Here is a 25,310-nt window from a genome sequence, read left to right on the forward strand (position 1 = left end):
ATTTCGACGAATGATGTCGTCGCGGTGTACCAGCAATCGTGATGCGACGCGTCGCGACGTATTGAAGGCAGCAGCAGCAGCTGTAGCGTCGAGTACCGCCACAGGAATCGCCTACTGCAATAGCTCCAGGGGGGGGGGGGGGGGGGGCAGCAAGGCACCGTTGACCGCTCGGCGCAGCCGGCAGCTGTCTCGCAGATCAGCGCAGCTCCGCGATGACGCACCGTCTTCCTTTAGTCTCAGCGCCGTCGGCAGCCGCGATCCAGCATCGTCGCCTTCCTCACCATCGTCACTAACCAACGTACAGCGGTAGACACTTATTGTTTATACACTACACCCGCCTTTACTGGTAACACTGTTCCCACACTAGTTCAATTCAGTGTCCTGTTATTGCATACCGAGTTCGTCAATTTATACCAATCGCTTTCACACATCGAGCACTTTTATTTGCTTTTAATTCAGTTTTCCCGGCCGATAAGCACCATATGTGGGGCGGCGAAGAAGTTGTTGAATGAGTTGTTTGAATGTTCATTTCACGTAACAGACTATTGCCGATGCAACATATGTGGGACGGCGAAGAAGTCGTTGTTTAATGTTGAATGAAAGTTGAACATTGCCACCTTAAATCACGCGAGCCTGGCAACTAATTTGGTGGCCAGTCAGAAAGCGAAGGGAAACTTACTGACCTTAGTTCCCAGTCTGCACGGCCACATTCCTGTACAGCCCAGCTAAACGAAAAATATCCATAGTTCTTCACGGGATTAGGGCTGCTTCAATAAAATTTAAAGTTCCAAACAAGATTTTATTATCTTAAAGGCTCACACAAATTACTCGAAACTTCTGAAAATGCTAAAGACATTAAATATTGTTAATTCAGCCAATCGTTTAATAGTTCAGAGGCGACTTCTACAGCAAGTTCCTCCCGAATAGTTCATTACTCTAACTAACGGTGCTCTATTAATAGTTCGCAATAATGTTAAAAAAAAAGATTAATGCTCGCCTTAAAAGTGGAGTTAGTCACCACTTGCCACGCGGAATTATACTTCACACGGACGGCACAATAACAGTTTGTTACCGAAGTCTAAACGATCCAGGACGGTATACAGTCCTCGCGATTTTCAATGTCCGTTTACATTGCTAAGTACGCGCTTGTCACAGCCCGCTATGACGTCACCCGAGGCGAGGCGCGATCGGACGTTAAGCTCGCGTGGACTAGGCGTTGGTCTAATGCGGAGTGAGCTTACTACTGCCTCTGCCGCTCTTTTTATATAGCTCCGGCGCGTACCGCCAAGAGAGCATCTGTTCTTTCCGTTCCTATGCAGATGCCTGTAGCCTCCAAATGATCGCTATCTCAGGCACATAATCTTAAATATCACATTTAATAATAGCTTTACAAACTTCTCAATTTTTGTATACATACATCTGAGCAGTACAGAAGCACGTAGAAAATCTCAGCCCGCTAAAATTAAAACTTTACTCTCTAGAATTTTTACAATGGAACTAACGGTAGATTGTTACCTCTGAACCATAGCTTTATCAAGACTTGTATCAGCTGTTAATTATGCTACAAGACTAAAACTTGGTGTAGCTTTGTTAATTGTCCTATCTGATCATTGGTCTTAAAGAATTTGTTTTATCATTAAAATTTAAAGTACTTAATCTATAATGCTTATGTACATTTTACTCACAAAAGTAGTTTTTACTAAATTACTAAAAAACTAGAAGAGGTAACTGATTGTGGTATTTCCATTATTATTATTAGGGTGAACTGAAGCATCCTACCAATTTTCAATATTGTAGCTCTATTATTTCGCGCCTCTGATTTTTCCGAAAAACGCGGATTCTGGAGTCAATTTTAGTTTTATGGTTTTGGAAACCAGCACCACTCATTAATGACTTCTTACTGCACCTTCTCACCAAATTTTGGCTTCCTAGCGTCATTATTTAGCGCCTCCTATTTTTCTTTCAAAATGTGAATTTTACGTAAACTACTAATTTTATAACATTAAGATTTGTTACCTGAAACATTATTACATAGAACTATACTTTAACAAAGTTTTACACACAAATCTTAATTTTTACTTTTATGTTAAATGTGGTGCAATACTATATGCAGGCGCGTTACGATGACGTGACGCTACTAGCAGTGAACTAGGGTAAGTCCCGTGCACTCGCTCGCCTCTGTATCTTATACATGATACAGCGCTTGCTTTGCTTCAGTACCCGAACATAACCATTTCCTGCCAGTGATTGGTTCATTTGGACCATAGAACCCCCTTCATTCCACGTAAACTATGGAGCCACCACCAACTTGCACAGCATTTTTTTGACAATTTGGGTGCGTCGGTTCGTGGAGTCTGCGCCACACTTGAACCCTACCATCAGCTATTACCAAGTGAATTCGGGACTCATCTGACCAGGCTATGGTTTTCCAGTAATCTCGGATCCAACCTATATGGTCGTGAGCGCAGGAGTAGCGCTGTAGGCGATGTCATTCTGTTAGCAAAGGCACTTGCTAAGGCCGTGTGCTGCCCTAGCACGTCAGCGCTACATTCCACAGCACTGTCCTAACACATACGTTCATCAGACGTCCCAAATCGATTTCTACGGCTATTTCAGGCAGTGTTGCTTCTCTGTTGACAATGACAACTCTACGCAAACGCCGTCCAGAGTGGCCGAGCAGTTTTAGGTGCTACAGTCCGGAACCGCGCGAGTGCTACGGTCGCAGGTTCGAATTCTTCCTCGGGCATGGATGTGTGTGATGTCCTTAGGTTAGTTAGGTTTAAGTAGTACGAAGTTCTAGGGGACTGATGACCTCAGAAGTTAAGTCCCATAGTGCTCAGAGCCATTTGATTTCTACGCAGAGCTGCTAACGGTCTTTAAGCGAAGGCCGTCGGCCATTGTGTTATACGTGGTGAGACATAATGCCTGCTCGGCACACTCTTGGCAGTGTATACCTTGGAATATTGAATTCCATAACGATTTCCGAAATGGAATTTCCCATGCGTCTAGCTCCAACTACTGTTTCGCGTTCAAAGTCTGTTAAGTCGCGTAATGCCGTCCTTCGGCCATAATCACTTCAGAAACCATTTCATATGAATCACCTCAGCACTAGTGACAGCTCCGTCGATGAAGTGCCATTTTATACCTGGTGTACGTGATGCTGATTCCATCTGTATGTGTGCATATAGCTATTCTATGACTTTTGTCACCTCAGTGCTTGCTGGAGACCGATTCATTAACATGAATCACTTAACAAAGACAAAAGGAAACTCGAAGAGGCAACATTAATTCAATCCAACAAATGACACAAACAAGACGGAAGAGACAATTAAAAAAGGACAATGCCGTAACGAACAGCAACTGTAGCCGAAGAATGTCGCTCATACACTGATCAGCTGCTGTGTCTGCCAAGTGAGATTATACAAATACTGAACAACTGCAGTGTGTGCCAAACAATATTGATCAACCACTGTGCAAACATTCTTTACGTACCCGTCACTCTACCAGAACAGACGTACAGTGAAGCACTGGGAACAAAGGAATGATATCAAGTCCGGCGATAACTGGCGTAGCGGCTATTTATCCACTTGGGAGTGCGGCTGAGAATCACGTTGTCTTAATCCAACCTCTTCCGCATCCATCCTTATCAGAACGTGGACAGGCATAGCATCGACTAAAGCGCTGTGCCCCATTTACAACAGCAATAAAATAAAACAGGCAGTCGGTCTGCACTCGTTGCATGTAGCTCGGCACCGACTTCGTCATTCAACAGTCGTACCTCTGAGACTCTAATACACAGACAGACTGCTCCGCGGTCCACTGCAGCAGACCTTGTATTCACTTATTCTTACCACGCATAAATGCTTCCCGAGACCCGCGCTAGCGAACGCTGCTTCCATCTTCCTTGGTCACAGATAATCCAAAGCAAACAGCACTCTCAGCAAGCCTTCTCTCTCGATAGGTAGAGATATTTCTGGAATGTCTCACTAGGTTCAAATGAAAAATGATGGAAGTATACTGTCCAGTCACATTAGTTTGACCACACGTCGTCCGCCCCTGGAAGCTGAGTGGTCAGCGCGACGGAATGTTAGACCTGACGGCTTGGGCTTGTTTCCCGGCTGGGTCGGAGATTTCCTCCTCTCAGGGACTGGGTAGTGTGTTGTCCTTTTCATCATAATTTCATCCCCATCGACATGCAAGTCACCGAAGTGGCGTCAACTCGAAAGACTTGCACCAGGCGAATGGTCTACCCTTCGGGAGGACCTATCCACAAGGCATTTCCATTACCAGATGTCAAAAGCCTGAATAAGCACCTTTTGCAGTATGAGATATTCAGATAGAAAGTCAGTGAGGTTCATGAAGGTACCGCAGTGGTTTTGAACCATCCCGACTCCAGTGCCGCGGCTACCTTAGCTAGGGCTATCGGTTGATGACCCATGGTGCGAAGAGCCCGATCGAGACGGTCCCACAGATTCTCGACTGCTTTTAAATCCGAGGAATTTGGTGGACAGGGAATACCGTAAACTTATCCTGGTGAGCTTCGAACAACGCACGTACACATACATTGCAAGCTGGGTGACAGTTTGCATTGCCCTGTTGGTAGATGCCATTGTGACGAGGAAAATCTAAACTGCATGTAGGTCCCCAAGGATACATGCATATTTGTGTTATCCATTGCCCCTTCCAGAATGCCGGACGGAGTGGCCGTGCGGTTCTAGGGGCTACAGTCTGGAACCGAGCGACCGCTACGGTCGCAGGTTCGAATCCTGCCTCGGGCATGGATGTGTGTGATGTCCTTAGCTTAGTTAGATTTAATTAGTTATAAGTTCTATCCGACTGATGACCACAGAAGGTATGTCGCATAGTGCTCAGAGCCATTTGAACCTTCCAGAATGACGAGGTCGCCCAGGGAATACCACGAAAACATTCCAAAGACCTTAACACTCCTTCCTGTTTGCAGGGTGTTTGTTTGTAGGCATTTCACGCCGTACACACCAACATCCATCTGTCATATGAGTAGCATAAAACATGAATAGGACACTCAGTGGACGTCCAGTTTTGGCAGTTACGGGTACTGATTGGTTTGATGCGGTCCACCACGAATTCCTCTCTTTCACCTCGGAGTACCACTTGCAACCCACGTCAATTATTTGCTGGATACATTCCAATGTCTGTTTTCCTCTACAGCTGCTTCTAGTACCATAGAAGTTATTCCGTGATATCTTAACAGATGTTCATGTCCTCGCCGATTCTCCGGAGAAGCTCCTCATACCATACTTTTTCAACATTCATCTGTAGCACAACCACATCTCAAATGCTTCGATTCTCTTTCTTTTCGGGTTTTCCCACAGCTCATGTTTCACTAAAATAGAACGGTATGCTCCAAATGTACATTCTCAGATATCTCTTCCTCAAATTAAGGCCGATATTTGATACCAGTAGGCTTCTCTTGTCCAGGAATGCCCTTTTTGGCATTTCTACTCTGGTTTTTATGTCTTCTTTGTTCCGTCATAGGTTATCTTGTATCCCACTGGCAGATTTCCGTAACTTCATCTACTTTTTGATCACCAATCCTCATGTTAAATTCTCCCTTTTCACATTTCTGCTACCTCTTATTTCTTCCATGTTTCTTCGATGTTCTCTCAATTCCTATTCTGTAATCATTAGGCTGTTCATTCCATTCAGCAGATTCCGTTATTCTTGTTTACTTTCGCTGAGGATAACAACCTTGATATGATTTTTTCTTGAATTTTAATTCTACTCTTCAACCCTTCTTTTACAGTAAAACTTCGCTAACACGAATCCGATGGGACCGAAAAATCAGTCGTCTGTGTTAAAAAAATTCGTGTTAAGTGAAAAACACAGATTTTAATAAGTATACATGTGCAGCAGTACACTAATGTGTAATACACTACACTATCAATCACGTTATTGTAGACCTATAACACTATAAAGTGATTGTAAAATTCAAGTAGTCACTAATTATGTACGTTACTTTCTTGGAAAAAATTCGGTTACGTTTCGCTGACGTTCATGGGAATGATAATATTTTGTAATTTCACAACCAATTGTAATGATAGCGTCCGTAAACCCAACAAGGACATCGGATGTTGAAGCGAACCGTTCTAAACAGTCCAAGGCTGTAAACGTCTCCTGACGAGTAGGTGGAATGGTATCTGTATTCTCTCCTCTTCACTTTCTTCTGATGGCCCTTCTTGCGCCTCGTTCGCAGCTTTTGGCTCGTCCAATTCCACAGAAGCACATACGGCAACATCGTCATCTACACAAATGAATTCTTTGAAACGAACCCCAGGGTTCACAACGTCCTGTAGAACTGTCCATTCATCAGGTGAAGTGGCATCTTCTAACTCGTGGACATCTTCAATGTTGCTATGTCTCCAAGCTCTGTTAAAGCACTTCCCTATATGATGTGGTGATACTGACTTCCAGGCTGCTGCGATAGCTTTTATTTGCGCTTGCACTATTGTTTTCAGCAGCAGGGATTGCAGCTCTTACAAGTCTCTTGTGATAGGTTATCTTAATGAGAGCGATTATTCCTTGGTCCAAAAACTGAAGGCGGCTTGTGGCGTTGGGTGGAAAAAAACTGAACCTTTATGTTGGATAGGTTCACATCATGAACGTTATCGGCAGTACATCTGTTCAACGTAAGAAGAACATGTCTCCTGTTGAAACGAAGATCCATTTGCCAAATGATGTGCCATCGATCCAAGCTTTTTGGTGGTGAGAGTAGATGCAAGGTAAAGTGTCCATATTTATGTTTTTAAACCAACTTGGTTTCCCGGATTTACCGATAATCCAGGGACGAAACTTCTCACTGCCGTCAGCATTACAGCACAGTACAACAGTCACACGTTGTTCGCTTCGTGCTCCACCGTGACACTTATCTCCTTTTGCCCCCAGGGTGTGATTTGGAAAAAGATTGTAGAAAAATCCAGTTTCAGCCATGTTAAACACATCACACGAGGCATACTTTTCCCGCACTCGGTAGAACTCATGCAACCAGTTGTTCGCACTTTCTTCATCAACTTCATTTGCTTCACCACAAATTTGTAGAGATGAAATTGATTGTCTCCTTTGGATCCGAGACAACCAACCAGCAGAACAACGAAAGTCTTTGATACTCATATCTTTAGCAATATCATTTGCCTTTGACTGAATCACAGGGCCAGTTAAAGGTATGTTAGATGCACGCATATGACTGAACCATTCTAGCAGTATCGTGTCGATTTTTTCATACTTGACGGTACGACATCGTTTAGATTTGTTTCCAGAACCTGATGCCGCAGCATGAATAATTTTTTCTCGATTCTTAATAATCGTGGATAAAGTAGATTTAGGTATTCCAAACTGCTGTGCAATTGCTTTTTTCTCGGTACCATGGTCCACTTCATTTAGAATCTTAAGCTTTAACTGTACATTTAGAGCTGTCAGTTTCCTCTTTGCCATTTTCGCGTGCTACAGTACCAGTTATAACTATAGTTTTTTTTTCAGTGTTCCAACTCGATACTGCTACAACTAACAGAACACCTGTCAAATCTGGCACTGAGTACATTCCTAAGTGCTGTTGCATACATTATTGAATGTCTTACACTGTACAGAATACGCTGATTGTTGAGTTGATAATCGCGGCTACCGACCTACAATACGTTAAAAACGAGTCAACAATAAGTATAATTAGCTTTGTAGCTATATTTCCTAGATTCGTTTCAGAAAAAAACTACGCTTTAGAATACTCTGAGGTTGGACGTTTGTGTTAGAGTAAAATTTAATTACGCTAGGAACTGAAACAGTGTTCAAAATTCGCCTTAACCGAAATTCGTGTTAACCGATAAAACATACTATAAGAACTAATGTATTCCTGATGGGACCAATATTTTTTTCGCGTTAACCGTGAGTTAGTCTTATGCTAGTTCGCGCTAATGAGGTTATACTGTATTTCCGCGTTTGCTTCTTCAGTGTATAGGCTGGACAGTGGGGGGCGAAAGACTTCATCCATGTCTTACGTCCTTTTTAATACGAGCACTTAGTTCTTGGTCTTCCACTCTTATTGTTCCCTCTTGGCTCTTGTACATGTTGCATATTACCCGTCTTTCTCTATAGCAAACCCGTATTTGTCTCACAATTCTGAACATCTTACACCATTTGACACTCTTGAACGCTTTTTCCAGGTCGACAAATCCTATAAATGTGTCTTGATTTTTCTTTCGTCTTGCTTCCATTATCAGCCACAACGTCAGAATTGCCTCGCTGGAGCCTCTTTATCTTTCCTAAGGTCAAAGTGATGGTCTTCTTACAGGTCCTTAATTTTCTTTTCCATTCTTCTGTAGACTATACTACACTTGTCAACAACTTAGATGCATGAGCTTTTAACTTGATTGTCCGATAATTCTCACTGCTGTCTACTTTTGCAGTGTTGGGAATCGTGTGGATGATGTTTTTCCGAATGTCAGTTACGTTATTGATGTGAAAATTCGAGCCTCGATCGCCGATGAACAGCAGTCAGAATGGGTTCGTGAACCTGCAACTTTCGGTGAATGGTCTTTGCTTCATGTAGTTGATTGATTGCTAATCAGTTCAGGTCCATTCGCCGGTACATATCTCATCAGCCGACGTTCAGCTCTGTCATCTATGGCCCTTGATGGACAGCAGTTGCCTTTTTGCCAGTTTTGGATAACGCCAATTTTATGTGCACGCTATATTGTAACCATGGCGATGCACGAATAGTTTAAAAGCTTTGCCGTTTCGGAAATAGTAGCACCCTTGGCCCGGAAGCCAATGATCATATCCTTTTGCACCACAGATTACTCGCCCCGTTTCCGTATAACAACGACTGCACAACTTACCGCGTGTCCCCGACAAGGTTTTTGTATCCTCCACTGCTATTGCTGCTGTGAGTGGTTATTGCATGTTTCCTTCGCACATCGCTGGCAGTCACATTAATGTGAGTGGACTATGTCGTTAGGTCAATGGGATACATGGCTCGCGATACTGATTTTCAAAATCTGTCTTAGAATTTCTTTGTTGGCAAATTTATGGTACTAATAATGATGAAAGATTGAAATCACGAAAAGACCAACAGTATAACAGACAGTTACATAATGTTGCGTTATTGTTCGTAATGATTGAGGTACACTGTGGTCTCAGTATGGTGCGAATAAGTAAGAGTTTGGCAACAAGACCTCAAGAAGTTGTAATATGTAATTCAGTTTACTGAAAAATTGGAAAGAAAACAGAGGACACGTTAGGAAAGGTACAGGAACAGGAGAGGCAGTTCTGAGGTTGCATTTGGCAATGAAAGCAAGACCTGAAGGAAATTAAGACGCTTTCAAGGATCTGACAACGTAGAAACAGAGTTCCACACTGTAAAACGATGCAAGATGTTGAAACCGCTATGAAAAATAGGTGTAATGTATCGAGAGAGACAGGTAACATACAATAATATCCAAGAAGGGAGGATTAAAACGAGTGCAAGACAAGGATGCAGCCTTTTTGCCTTAATGTTCAATCAGAATTTCAAAGCAACAATGAATAAAATAAAACAAAACGCAGACTAACTCAGGTAAATAGGTCATTTCTGGCTCAAAAGAAGTATAGTAGTTTCAAATATTGACATTAATATGAGGAACAAATTCCTAAGAGCGTACTACTGAGGCAGCACGTTGTATAGAAATAAATCATTGACTATGGGGCACCAGAAAAGAAGAAAATGAAGGTGTTTGAGATGTGTTACAAGAGAAGAAAGTTAGTTGCATTGATAAACAATAAAGTCGTTCGCCGCAGAATATTCGAGGAAAGAAATATAGTGGCTGGGCAGAACTATCTAAACACCAAAACACAGCTTATTATCATGTCTACTACGGTGTAGGAAACCGTTCGCATTCAAAACATCTTCTGATACTCTTGAAATGGATGAAAACAGGCCCTGCGTGGTTTTCAAGGGAAACCTTTGCTCTTCTTGCAAAAAAGTAGCAACATCAGGAAACGCTGATGTACTTGAATAGCGACCGGGCACCATTCCCTTCAAGCAAATTAAAATATTATGGCGTCACTGGTAGTGCTGCAAAGTGGTTTCAGTCATATCTTACTAATAGAAAAAAAGGGTGTCATTACGTAACACTTCAGCAGTAGGCAATCAGACATCATCTGACTGGGAAGAAATTACATGTGGTGTTCCCCAAGGTTCAATACTAGGTCCACTACTGTCTCTTGAGTATATTAATGATATGTCATCTGTTACATTACCAGATGCCAAGTTTGTCTTATTTGCAGATGATACTAACATTTCAGTACATAGTAAATCAAATATAAATTTAGAAAGGGCTGCTAATCAAATGTTTACTGACATTAATAAGTGATTCATAGCCAATTCACTGTCATTAAACTTTGAAAGGACCCACTATATGCAGTTCAGAACTTCCAAAAGATTTTCTTCTTGTGTGTATCAAATATGATGACATGGAAGTAGGAGAAGCTGAGAGTGTAAAATTCTTCGGATTACAACTTTATAATAAATTCAGTTGGTAGCAACATACTAACGAACTGCTAAAGCCCCTAAACAAGTCTGTGTTTGTATTGCGAGTGATGTCAGACATAGGAGATATAAATATTAAAAAAAACTGGTACATTTTGCTTATTTTCACTCCATTATATCATATGGTATCATATTTTGGGGTAACTCCACAAACAGAGAAATAATTTTTAGAGTACAGAAGCGTATAATAAGAGTAATGAGTAGTGTAACTTCAAGAACATCATGTCGAAACCTATTCAAAGAATTGGACACATTAACCACAGTCTCTCAGTATATTTATTCCTTAATGAAGTCTGTTGTAAATAATACATCTCTTTTTCCAACTAACTGCTTAGTACACAGTATCAATACTAGAAATAAGAATAATATACATAAATATTTAAAATCATTTACTCTTGCCCAGAAAGGAGTCCCGTATTCAGCAACAGATATTTTCAGTAAGTTACCAGCAACCATTAAAAGTTTAGTTTCAGACAAGACACAATTTAAACATAGTTTAAAAGAATTTTTGATGACCAATTCCTTCTATTCCATCCATGAGTTTCTCAACAAGTGCCGTAGACCATTTTAATGAAAATTTATTATTCCTTACTTTTTGACATGACTTGGTGGTAACAGCCAAGTAACTACTTACTGTGTGAATTATGGATGTATGGAAAGCAGATGTAAGTCTTAAGTCTGTAAATAATGGAAGTTTAATTTTAAATCTTGTACACAATCTGACTGTTCTTAACTGAGGAGCACTGAAATGAATAATTTACTTTAATTTTTGACAGTATTTGGTTGTAATAGCCAAGAAACTAGCAAATGTCTGAATGGTGGATTTAATGAAAGAAATGTAAGTACTATACCTGTAAATATTAGAAGTTTAAATTTAATTCATGCACATAATTTTACTGTTTATTGACTGAGGATCATTAAAGTTAATCAAACTCAAGTTTTTCTAATTACATTTTTGTAATGTGTTTATCTGACATGTTCCAAACCCAGGAGGATTCCCTTGTTTGGTGGTCTATGGAATGAATAATTAACCTCAACTAATCTAATGTCTCTAAAGTAGACCACGGAGTCCCAGTAATCTGGTTACTGTGGTGGTCACTGGCATGTGAAAATTCACCCTTGTGCTTCCAAAACTAGTCGTGTAACAGCAGGAGCCCTGTCGTCTTTGAACAGCATCACCCATGAGGAACAAACGTTGTACTATGAGATAGGCTCGATCAGCTAAACTGGTCACGTAGTCCTTGTCAGTAATGCGACCGTACAGACTATCCTTGGGCTCGTGGTATACTACGATATGGCTGCCCAAGTGACCACCAAATAGCCGCCATGTTTCGCTCTATGGACGTAAACGCGGCCAGAAGTCAGAAAAAGCTGAAACAAGACTCATCCGACCAAATGACTTTCTTTCAATGGTCCATTGTCAGGTTTTATGACTTCGGCACGAAGTTCCTGTTACGGGCATTTACATCACTAATGTATTGTTTTGCAATTTCAGCTCTCCCTTCAATTCCCTGCTTACGGAGCTCTCTGGGTGTTGTTTTGGTGCCGATAGGGTTCGCAATGTACCATTCAGATCTGCAGTGAATTTGGCAGTTGTTGTTCTCTTAAATCCTTATCAATGACAGTCTTTCACGACCACAAACATTTCCGGCAGCGTTGCGACTTAGCAGATGATGTTTTTCCACATTCCCTGTATGCCGTATAAATCTTCGATATGGTGCCTCTTTAAACATTACCCACCATACAAATATCAACAATTTCCTCTCCTTCGAATTTAGTTATTTAAAAAAAATATAACCGTCATGTGCACAACTGGTTTTATTCTACAATCTAGATTTCGGCCTTAGGCCATTATCAAGTGGTACAAATATTAAAAATCTTTAGACTTGAGAATTCACTTAAAAAAGCACTCCGTATTCAAGCCACGAGTAGCCTACCGGGACCATCCGCCCGCCATGTCATTCTCCGAGGAGGATGCGAATAAGGGGGGGGGGGGGGGGGGGTCACGGGTCAGCACGCTGCTGTCCCGGTCGTTAAGATGGTATTCTTGACCGAAGCCGCTACTATTCGGTCGAGTAGCTCCTCAAGTGGCATCACGAAGCTGAGTGCACACCGAAAAATGGCAGCAGTGCGTGGCGGCTGGATTCACCCATCCAAGTGCCGGCCACGACCAACAGCGCTTAACTTCGGTGAACTCACGGTAGCCTGTGTATCCACTGCGGCAAGGCCTATGCCCTTGAGAATTCACTTACCTGCGACATAACGCAGTCGCAACTGCACAGTTCACTTACCTCTTCCATAATGCAGTCAGAACTGCACAGTTGATTTAGCTCCAACATAATGTTCTCATTGCCACACAATAGGCCTACACTGTTCTTATCATGACCGACACTTGCAACTTATTGAGGGTATTGGCCAGGTGCTGTTTGTGGTGAAATACAACAGCGCCACCTGCTGGCTCGACTAGCATCTGCACTTACGTCCAAACTTTCGTTTCATGCGTTGTTTCCGTGTTTTTGACAACATCTGTGTGGAAAACATAGCGAAGAACAAGAGACAGGGTAATAGAACACTCGTTAAGTTATCAGGAGATAACTTGCAGGGTATCAGAGGGTGCTGTAGAGGGTGAAAATTGTAAGGCAAGGCGGATATTGAAACATACAGGCTACAACAAATAACTGTAGTAATAGTAGTGTAGAACAAAAGCAAGCTGGTGCTTTTCATTTATTATAATGTTGTTCTACCAAGAACCGACGGAAGTTTCTGTTAACATAATAACTGAGGACTTACGTGCAATTGCTGCTCTGAAAAACACATTAAGAGGTTGGCAGAGGACAGTGAATCGTGGGGGTCACTTCAAACCAATCAGACGACAGATAACAAAGAAAAAAAAGTGATGGGGAATCTGGGAAGAGAGGTTGTGGTTGATGTGTAGAAGTAAACTCTGAAGTTTCTTCCGTGTGTTCAGGAAACATCTTCAGAAATGAAGTACAGGAAACTATAACCCTGATTAAGATTGCTTAAGCGCTGAAATTTGAAGCGTTGGAACTAGTTTCCTCCAATCAGAGCGACCTGCCTCGAGCTGTCTGGGTGTTTGTGTTGTTCTCAACATTTCATCATCATTTATGAACGTGGAGAGATTGGACTGAGCAACGGTTGGGAATTTGTACGGGCGCTGATAACCGCGCAGTTGAGCGCCCCACAAACCAAACATCATCATCCAATCAGAGCACTCAACATCACGTCCAACGCCGTTGCCAAATTGCCACAAGAATTCCTTGTCTGGCATTCTTTCTTGATGTATTTGGATCATGGGTGTGACACTTTTGTTTCGTGTTTCATCACACATGCTAACCTCATCACAAACTGTACACGGACGCATGCACGCACACACACACAGACACACACACACACACAAACACACACACACACACACACACACACACACACACACACACACAAAACGAAGCCAATGAAATACACACTTCTCATACACAGCACTAACCGAAAACTACTAGATCCTCCCACGCAAGACGCGTCACGTACACGGTTTTCATTATCAGAGAGATCGGCTTGCATTAGATAAACTTAGATAAGTCGAATTTTTGAAGGCTTCATTTAATCGGTATGTCTGGAACATGACGTTCATAAATAGGTCTATAAGTGTTGTACCCTATGTTGTGGCGCAGAATAATGGTTAGCGTGTAAACCTGACGCATAAAAGATCGTGCGTTCGAGTCTCGTTACTCATCAAAAGAGTCTGACTGTTACTTTTGTTCAGTTAATAAGTTCAAATTAATTGCCGGCCGCGGTGGCCGAGCGGTTTATGGAGCTTCAGTCCGGAACCGCGCGACCGCTACGGACGCAGTTTCGAATCCTGCCTCGGGCATGAATGTGTGCGATATCCTTAGGTTAGTTAGGTTTAAGTAGTTCTAAGTTCTAGGGGACTGATGACCTCAGATGTTAAGTTCCATAGTGCTTGGCCTCCCAGGTCCCCAGACATCAGTCCGTGCGATTATTGGCTTTGGGGTTACCTGAAGTCGCAGTTATATCGTGATCGACCGACATCTCTAGGGATGCTGAAAGACAACATCCGACGCCAATGCCTCACCATAACTCCGGACATGCTTTACAGTGCTGTTCGCAACATTATTCCTCGGCTGCAGCTATTATTGAGGAGTGGTGGTGGACATATCGAGCATCTCCTGTAAAAACATCATCTTTATTTTGTCTTACTTTGCTATGCTAATTATTGCTATTGTGATCAGATGAAGCGTCATCTGTCGGACATATTTTGAACTTTTGTATTTTTTAGGTTCTAATAAAACCCCATATCATTCCAAGAATGTGTGTCAATTTGTACCTCTCTATCTACATTATTCCGTAATGTATTCAGTTTTCAAATTTACACTGACTTCTTGAACACCCGGTATGTGTATATGTGTGTGTGTGTGTGTGTGTGTGTGTGTGTGTGTGCGCGCTTGTTACCTATGTCACCTATAACCGAGTGGTAGTCCGCAGACAATGTGGCAACACTGTTGCGGCAAGTGACAGAAGTCAGCTATCCAGTAACTTTAATCACACTATAGCAACAGCTCGCTAAAAAGTAAGCGCTGACTGTGACAGCATAAACTGTAACATATCCGAGTTTTACCGCATGTATGTGGGTCGATTGTGTATAGTTCGTTGGTTACTTTTGTTTTCCTCCAAAGTACCTTAGAAGATTTCTGAGCCAAGGCCAGAGAAAACTCTTTCTGTTGGGCGCAGGGCATTGTGGTAGAGATATAGGAGCGCTCGTGTTTGTGCGCCAGTGCCCGGTTTCGCGGCGGCCGGCTGTCGCAGCCGACAATGGCCGCATTCACCGGCTGTGGGACACAATGGCCGTCACAGCAGGTGGCGGGAGGCGGCCGCGCCGGCTGCCAACACATTTCATTAGCGCAAGCAGCAGTGAACAGCACCACCCCCGTCTCGCCTCTGCCTTACCTTCAAACGTATCTAGCGGCTCCCCTCCCTCCCCCCTTCCAACTATCTCCTCTTCAGAACACTCACCACACTACCTCACACTGTCATACGAAAAGAATCGTCTTCCAGGCACTAAAGTTCATTAAAGTTGCTTACCGTAGTACATTTGTGGGCGTAGTGTGAAACATTTTGACGACCATGAAAGCCCTTGTACTGAATCTTTCAGTTTTTCACAAGGAAGGTGCCGGTGGCTGAGAGGTTGACAAAAGATCGTGAACTGTATTTTCGGGAAATTCTGTGCCATTATTCATGTAAAACAGTGATCTGCACGTGACGTAATACGCGATACTTTTGTGAGCAGAAGTGGGCCACAATTGTATAAGGGCCATAACGTGTTTACTCACTGTGCCAACCTCTTCAGGCCGGCCGGAGCGACCGAGCGGTTCTAGGCGCTATAGTCTGGACCCGCGTGACCGCTACGGTCGCAGGTTAAAATTCTGCCTCGGGCATGGATGTGTGTGATGTCCTTAGGCTTGTTAGGTTAAAGTAGTTATAAGGTCTAGGGGACTGATGACCTCAGAAGTTAAGTCCCATAGTGCTCAGAGCCATTTGAACCACTTGAACGAACCTCTTCATCTCACAAGGAACAGCTTAAGTGCGAGATCGCTAGTTCAGTCATTAGCTATGCTCATTTGAAAATGGATTATGAGAGGAAATGTATTTGCTCCTAATAACTCACCATGTTCATCAGCAGGAGAGCGACAGGAAATGAGGGTCCGGGAGGAGCAAAGATCAACTTTCAGTGGAACGTATGGATTAAATTTCGCAAAAAGGACGTCACCGACATCCAAGATTTGTTTAAAACAGACGATTAACTTTTATCATCAAGGGAAAGAAAAATGACGTGCCACAGTGGTCACAAGCGTTGGTACCATTAAAACTGAAGGTGAACTTCTTGGGAGTTACAAACCGTGCAGGACGTTCACCTAACTATCCTCTCTTAAGGAATGCAAATAGAATCATATTGATGTAACGGGGTGACCAGAACTAATGGAAGTTTATCGTGAAGCTGTCTATTATTTAAGGAGTAGCTGCAGATAATGCGACAATATATTTTATAAACACAGAAAAAACATCCAAGAGGCTGAATTTCTCGTGTGGTCGGAGGTACTATGAACTGAAATTTCACATACTTTTGAGTATAGTTTACTCTCTACTGGATTGTGATTTTATATGTACCAGGAATCAACCAATAGCAAGTTTTTGATCAGCTATTGACCAAAAGCAGTGCTTATACCATACCCAGTTGTGGTTTTCTTACGCCCATTTTCCCACTCTTGCTTGCACTGACGTAAATATTGCGTACTGCCCTTGCAAGATCACGCACGCGAGAAAGAATCGAAGGGGCAGAGCACTAACTTCTCGCAGCACAATAAATGTCAATCCAATTTAGGATCCAGTCAGCATAATTGTGCACGAATTACGGCATCGATGTTAGTTGATCCTTATACGACACCCAACACGCTCCGTACCCCTAATTTCTATGGTTCAAATTCAAATGGTTCAAATGGCTCCAAGCACTATGGGACTTAACATCTGAGGTCATCGGTCCCCTAGACTTAAAACTACCTAAACCTAAATAACCTAAGGACATCACATACACCCATGCCCGAGGCAGGATTCGAAACTGCGACTGTAGCAGCAGCGCAGTTCCAGACTGAAGCACCCAGAACCTCGTCGGCCACAGCGGCCGGCTTCTAGAGTCCTTTCATATCCATTCCCTCGTCAAATTCCGATTGATCAGAGTTGAAAACAAATTACTGAATAATGGGATAAGTTTGTTTATTATATTAACAAATTTTCGGGATGCTTCCGCAGTTTCCTGTTCATCGCCAAGTTGACGTTTTGTCTGAGATTCGTTAGCTTGATTCTGCCATCTCTGTAACACTGTTTGAAGTTTTGCGGCTATCCACTGTTCCTTCGGAATCGCTGTAATCTATGTCTCGCGAAATATGATGTGTATAATGTAATAGATCACTATCATAAACATCCTATAAATTTTACCGAGCATCCTTGCAACTTTGTAACAAGTGTGCCTTCTCTTCCCTAGAATTTCCCTAGTTTTTCTTATGTATACATCGTCACATTGCTGCAGATTTATTCTAAATTCGTTAGTAATTTTTTTATTTACTGTGCTGCGGATGATCTTCAACGTACGTAATTATTTCCATTAGCTGCTCCTTGGTGAACGATTATCCTTTACTGTATTTCACTGGAGACGGGATTTGGGGCTCCCTATTTAGCAAGGATGATGAAGTACATGGCTCGACGCCTGTTTTACTATCACTTTCACTTGTTAAGCATCATTTTACCAGTCACGTACATTGTTCGCACAGTCGAGCGTATATGACACCCCTAAATCTACCGACTCATCTTGCAGAAACGCTAATATATCATCTGCCACTTCTTTGTCAGTCTGCGAAATTCCTTTCAGACGAAATGTCAAATTCGGCAACTGTTGTTGTAGAGCCGGCCGCGATGGTCTAGCGGTTCAGGCGCTCAGTCCGGAATCACGGGACTGTTACGGTCGCAGGTTCGAATCCTGCCTCTGGCATGGATGTGTCTGATGTCCTTAGGTTAGTTAGGTTTAAGTAGTTCTAAGTTCTAGGGGACTGATGACCACAGATGTTAAGTCCCATAGTGCTCAGAGCCATTTGAACCATCTTCTTCTTGTTGTTGTAGATATAATGCAATGCTTACTTTGTCGTTCGCATTGCTCTGCTTTGTAAGCCCACCACTAGCTCTGTAGCAATCTTGTGACTTGCTATTCGACTAAGCAGTTCAACAACAGTCCGTAGCCCCATGCTGTACTCACCATAGGATATCTCCAACCCGTTCCCTGCCGCCGTTCGCAACCAATATTGTGGTTGCAAGGTATATAGTATGTGGGACGTCGAATGGTGGCCTTTCGCAACCTCGTGCTCAAGGATTTCAGTGTCAGACTAGCAATTGTACCCAAGGGCGTCAACTATTTGTTGACATATTTTTTATCTCTGTCTTTCCCTATGGGTTTTACCCTCCACTGCACCCATCATGGTTGACATTCTTTTCCGCTTTAATACATGTCGTGCCGTTCTTCTGCTACCTGCCTCCGTAGCCGATATCGTTACCGCACGCCGGTTCGATTCTAGTGGTGGATGAAATTTTCACTGCGAGTATTTGGCCGGAAAGAGAACGAGAGATGTTGGCGTAAGCTTTCTGATCACCGTCTCTGTAGTAATTAAATTCCAAACCTCTCCGCAGTGACTCATAAAATGAGGTGTATGCTACACTGTTGATGGAGATTGGTCTGTCGCATGGGAACGTTAAGCGCGGTAGCCCCCTTATTCGAAAGATTAGCCTATGTGTCGGTACTGGATTTCGCACTCCCTACCCTCTCAATATCACGCAACGCTAATTTTACACTATATCGCTGTCGTTACACTCACCTACACATACGAGACATTTCCCACATACTCTCAAGGAATGTAACCAAATACCGCGGTTGAAGAACATCCTTTCCGACAGGTATCTGAATCCACCTCGTGGAATACCCCACCAATCAATCCCATACGACATTTATTTACTTGTCAATGTTTTCCTCTCCGATTCTTCGAAGAACATTTTTTTTATCTTGTCAGCCCACAAAAATTTCAACGATCTTCTATAGTACCCCAACCGAAAAGCATCTATACTCTTTCTAGTTTTCCGACGTTCGCGATTCGCATCCATACAACGCTGTGATCCAAACGGACATTCTCAGAAATTTATTCCCGAAATTAATGCCGATATTTTACACTAGTAGTCATCTTTCGGCAAGGATTGCCATATTTTTGTGTGCTAGGTTACGCTACAAAGAAGAATCGAAGCATTTGAGATGTGATGCTACAGGAGAATGTTGAAACTTGTGTGGTATGGGAAAGTAAGGAATAAGGATCTTCTCCGCAGAATCTGAGGGAACGAATTTATGGAAAACGCTGACGAGAAAAAGGAATAGGATGACAGGACATCTGTTAAGACTTTACTCTCAATCTATAGCGAGTGGTCCTTAGACTATTCATTATATTCAGGAGGTCTTGCAGTTCTTTCACATACTCACTTAAGAAGCAATGTCAATGCAGTATAGTTGCATCTATATATACTCCGCAAGCGATCTGACGGTGTGTGATTGAGCGTAGTTCTGGTTCCATTAACTGATCCACGCGTGGAAAGGTTTGTTGTCGATGAAACTACGTATTAGTTCTAATTTTCTTTTTGTGATCACTTCATGAGACCTATGTGGGAGGAAGCAAGTAATATGTTGTCAGACTCTTTCAGAAAATTACACTCTCCTTGATGCTCAACTCCTCTCTTGTACCGCCTACCACTGGAGTATCTTGAGTGTTTTTGTGACACTTTCGAGTCGACTAAACGTCCGGCTCTTCTTTGGATCTCCTCTGTCCCTTCTATTACTTCTACTTAATTATATTCCCAGAGTGATGAACAATACTCAAAAATAGGCTGAACAAGTGTTTTGCTTGCACATATTTCGTAATTAAATTACATTTCCTTAATATTCTCCACATTAATGTCAGTACAGCATGTGATAGGCATTCACACTGAATTTTAATACCACTCCTACACCTTTTTCTTTATTTACGTTATTACTCCTTCGTTATATATACTGTCGGAATAATACAAAAGATTTCGACGAATCTGACGAAAACTGTATCTCTTATACTTCTTTATAAAAAGGAAGTTCTTTGATGAAAGGCTGCCCATAGCTCGTGAACTACTGCAAGGTTGCTGTGTGTTTGAAACACATGGACTTCTCTCAAAGGTAGCGATAAGTAAATCCTAATACTTCAGTGATATGCAGAATAGGAGTATGTATGGCCCAACAGATATCTCCGACTCTATTATACCGTACTTTCAGATATTCAGTTCAACTAAAGGAATGGGCTTGCATACCAAAATATCGTAAGTCTTACAGGAATAAACAGTTCCGTGAATGCAACGGATTAAACTGAATGCGTGTTATCTTTCTGTTTAGTTCGTACAGGTGTGCAATGGGGTAGTATCCACAGAAAGGTTTGTTGGTGATTTGGGGGAGGGGACCAAACAGCGAGGTCATGGGTTCCCCAGTTGTATAAGTTGAAATTAGGAATGCAGATATAGTTAACTAGATGTAACATCAATTAGTAAGTGGTTAACTTCCTATCAGAGATATTGCGTAGTAAATGAGTGAAGTAGGGCTACCACAAGTCTCATATTAGCGTCCATCAGCAAATTTTGTGTAGTCTCACCGTATTCAGTTCCTGAAATGTAAGTGGCATGCACGGAGATTATACTGATAATCATTTATAATTCTCAATGCCTACTTTTCCGTCGAGTGGCGATTCATTTTTGTGACTGTCATAATTGGGCTCCGTAGCAAGACAAGATGTTGGTTCACAAGTGTGCGAAGCGTTCCTCTTTCTCTCTCCAAAGACTGAGCTATATCAACGAATCCTTTTCTCAGTAAGTCGCGATATGAAGGACTATACATACCAAGATGTTTAGCATCAATCTAGTACTGCGATAAGAAAGAGGAAGCTCCAATTACATGAATAAAGGTTAATAGCATTTCAGATGAAATCCTCTAAAATCCTGAATGATTGCAAGTCAGCATACATTTCTGAAGTAATTCATCATCAAAATGATATTGTGGGGCTGTGCACATCAGTCCACTGAGGCGATTGACGACGTCGGTTTTCGGTGATAGATGACTGATCAGTTTCACAAAATTCTTCGTAAAAATTTATCCGAGAAGGAGTAAACGATTGGCAAATAAATCTCGTTGTGGTTCTGCTTCATAATAAAGACCAAATAACGAAAGAAAGCGTAAAGTGTCCAGTCGCTATGCCACCGAAAAATCTGCTCATGACCCCTTCGATGCAGCAATTTTAAAATTAAGATACTAATATTAAATTGCATTTATTATACAGGAAATAATGAATTAAACAGGTATCAGTCAGCATTAAGATAACAATATAATCTATTTCGAGCCAGCAGCCGGAGAATGCTTACGTAAGTTTTCAAAAACAATGGTTGAAATGGCTCTGAGCACTATGGGACTTAACTTCTAAGGTAATCAGTCCCCTAGAACGTAGAACTACTTAAACCTAACTAACCTAAGAACATCACACACGTCCACGCCCGAGGCAGAATTCGAACCTGCGACCGTAGCGGTCGCACGGTTCCAGACTGTAGCCTCTAGAACCGCTCAGTTACCCCGGCCGGCTTTAAGTTTTCACAGCTGGAGATCAGACAAGAAGAAAGGCGCTAATATGCGAAAGGAAAAAAGTGAAGACAATTTATTACGTAAAAAAGAATCGATAGTATGACTTTTGGACACTTCTGGAAGTGCGGCTCGTTACTTACTACTCTACTTTCACTATTCAGTATATTTCACAAGAAGGAAGAAAAAACACTCTGTATCAAAACAGACAGTCACATACACAGATTCCTTTCACGTTTTCGAGTGTTTAATACGTATATTTCACATACTAAAACATGTCATGCGTTATGTAGCAGATTTAAATGAAGAATACAGGATAATACGTTTCTGGTAAATAAGGTCGAAATTCATAATTTAGAAGGTTAATATATTGGCGTTTAAAGACAGCTGATAGTTTGCAACATAGTTGTGATAATTCAACGCACACTGCTCCTTAAAATCCAAGACGTCCCGATCATAAATGTAATCCACTATCACCAATACATTAACTACTGTTACACACCAGGAGTATTTAACAACGTAGGATTAGAGATTGCATCGAGTGAAAGCAGTTCCGAATTCGTAGCCTCTTAGGATCTACTCCACAACCACATACAAGTGGCCGAATACTATCGCACGGAACGATACCAGTAGCCAAAGCCAGCTAATCTCACACGGAAAGCTTTAATTCAGTGTTGAATATAATTTCGATTGGTCTTAGCAGACTTCTTGCACATAGTAACGACTGTTCAACAACGTGGCTTTGCATCAAACAAAGGTAACATCATCGGAACAGCGATTGGCCTCAAAAGTAACTATCCGACCTACGACTGGAGCCCTGCTATATGTAGACTCAAAAGCACTGTAGCGCAATGACGAACTTCAAACAAGGAAGCCACATGGCATGCTAACCGTTAGCAAACGCTGTTGATTGAGAGCTAACCGACTCGGAAAAGTCTTAAAATTGATGCACTGAATTAGTAAAAAGATTGCTAAACTGCTTGTAGCAATATGTGTTAGAATTGTTAGTGCAAGATCTCAAACAGTCTAGCAAAATAAGTATTTTACTTCAAATATACATGGCTGAAATGAAAGAGCCCACCAACAGGCTCCTCCTACTGTTTTCTTTGGAATACTATGCCCTTCTTCATGGAGCAAAGTAAACTGCATCTTAGGTGCTACACGACACATCTACGAGAGTGGAATTTAGTTGAACCTGCTCACATATGCTCGACAGTGGTCAAGACAGTGGATAAGGTAGGCCAGGTAGGATACAGACGAATATTGACATGCTCAACATACTAATATGATTGGGGATGGCAGTATGATGAAGAAGATGACATTCTTCGTATGTACACAGAGGTGATAAAAGTGATAGGGTAGCGATATAGACATATGCTGATGTGCGGCAGTATCCCGTACACAAGCTGTAAAAGGGCAGTGCATTGGCAGAGCTGTTCAAATGGCTCTGAGCACTATGGGACTTAACTTTTGAGGTCATCAGTCACCTAGAACTTAGAACTGCTTAAACCTAACTAACCTAAGGACATCACACACATCCATGCCCGAGGCAGGATTCGAGCCCGCGACCGTAGCGGTCGCGCGGTTTCAGACTGAAGCGCCTAGAGCCGCTCGGCCACTGCGGCCGGCCGGCAGAGCTGTTATTTGTACTCAGCGATTCATATGAAGAGTTTTCAAAGTGATTATTGCCACACGATGGAAATTAACGGACTTTGATGGCAGAATAGTAGTTGGAGCTAGACGCAAGAGGCATTTCATTTCGTTAATCGTTCGGGAATTCAGTATTCTGAGATCGACAGTGTCATGAGTGTGCCGAGAATACCAGATTTCAGGCATTATCTGTCATCACGGACAACACAGTGGCCGACGGCCTTCACTTAACGTCCAAGAGCACCGGCGTTTGAGTAGTGTTGCCAGTGGTAATAGACCAGCAACACTCCGTGAAAGAGCCGCAGAAATCAATGTAGGATATAGGCAGATGGACAATACGACGAAATCAGGAGTTAATGGGCTTTGGCAGAGGACGATGGACGCGAGTGTTTTTGCTAACATCACAGTGTTGCCACCAGCGCCTCTCCTGCGTTCGTCACCTCATTGGTGTGAAACTAGACAGCTCTAAAAACCGTGACGTGGGCAACCGAGCCCCGATTTCAGTTGGTAAGAGTTGATGTTACGGTTAGACTGTGGCCAAGCACCCAAGTTGTCAACAAGGCAATGTGCAAACTAATTGTAGCTCCGCTGTGTTTGCATGGAATGGACAAGGTCGTCTGGTCCAATTTAACCTATAGTTATGGCTGGTTGCTGTCCTAACACCATCAACATTTGTCTTCAAACAACAGCCACGGTCTCCATCATGTCATCATATGACAAAATTGCATCAACCTATAGTTGTCTACAAATGGTTATGTTCGGATACTAGGAGACCATTTTCAGCCAAAGAACCATGGAATTTTTATGGGTGGCAATGCCCATACCACTAGGCCACATTTGTTCACGAATGGTTTGAAGAACGTTCTGGACATTTAGAGACCCATATAGCCGGATGAGCTGTGTTGCGGCTCGCGTTGGTGCCGTTGGTAGGTCGGCATCGTGTAATAGGGATAGTGGCGTCTCGTTTCTTTCTTGTGTGACTGGCGGCACTACGTTTGATAGCGTTATCTGTCTGCAAGTGGCAGCAGCAGCGGTTATCGATATCTAGCAGGGATGCCAGGAGTTTTCCGGGTCAGAGTGTGTCGGGTAGTTCGGTTGGGATGGACCAGCAATGAGGTCCGGCAGTGCGAGGACTTGCGAGGACTGCTGGCAGCACGCAAAATGAAGGGGCTGCAGTTGGGAGGGCTACAACCTTGTTGTTCACCTGACCCGGGATATTTGAGTTGATTGAACACTAACCCAAAAGAGATACCTCCACTATTTTGAGATCACGCCGTTTGTTCGTGCGTTGCTGCTCGCAGGGTTGCTGACACGAAGAACAACGAGTAGATGGTGAAATTAATTAGCTGTCCTCCATTTCTTATTATTAATCATTCATTTCCTTGTGTTTATTGATGAAGTTCAGCCAGCGGTATTTTACTGTCTAGTGGCCGCTAACACCCCAGTTACCTGCCCTGGAGGCTAGAGTATTTTCGCGGCATTGTACCTTTCCTCACTTTGCCACTTTGCCGCTGCTGTCCGGTAAGGCGAGTAGTTCGACAACCTCCTTGATTGTGGTTTGGATGTTTTATTCGACAATCTTGGTCGCCGGCTGGAGTGGCCGAGTAGTTCTAGTCGCTACAGTCTGGTACAGCGCGACCGCTACGGTCGCAGGTTCGAATCCTGCCTCGGGCATGGATGTGCGTGGTGTCCTTAGGTTAGTTAGGTTTAAGCAGTTCTAAGTTCTAGGGGACTGATGACCTCAGAAGTTAAGTCCCATAGTGCTCAGAGCCATCTTTGAACAACCTTGGTCGTAGTGGTTGCTTCTGCTTCTGGATATTCTAAACATCGGATTCTGAATATGCAGTG

At 42.6% G+C, this 25,310-nt stretch overlaps 1 protein-coding gene across 1 annotated transcript; it reads right to left on the reverse strand.

Moving 5' to 3' along the window:
* Positions 1-6,660: 6,660 nt before the first annotated feature.
* LOC126282364 (tigger transposable element-derived protein 6-like) lies at positions 6,661-7,467 on the reverse strand. Its single transcript, XM_049982022.1, has one exon. It carries the CDS (start codon positions 7,465-7,467, stop codon positions 6,661-6,663), a length of 807 nt encoding a protein of 268 aa, XP_049837979.1.
* Between the last annotated feature and the right edge of the window lie 17,843 nt (positions 7,468-25,310).

The sequence above is a fragment of the Schistocerca gregaria genome, chromosome 7 (assembly GCF_023897955.1).
Source record: "Schistocerca gregaria isolate iqSchGreg1 chromosome 7, iqSchGreg1.2, whole genome shotgun sequence".
Taxonomy (NCBI): domain Eukaryota; kingdom Metazoa; phylum Arthropoda; class Insecta; order Orthoptera; family Acrididae; genus Schistocerca; species Schistocerca gregaria.

What these genes read in the sequence shown, in the direction of transcription:
- LOC126282364 (XM_049982022.1), bottom strand. Translation starts at nt 7,467, where the DNA reads ATGGCAAAGAGGAAACTGACAGCTCTAAATGTACAGTTAAAGCTTAAG.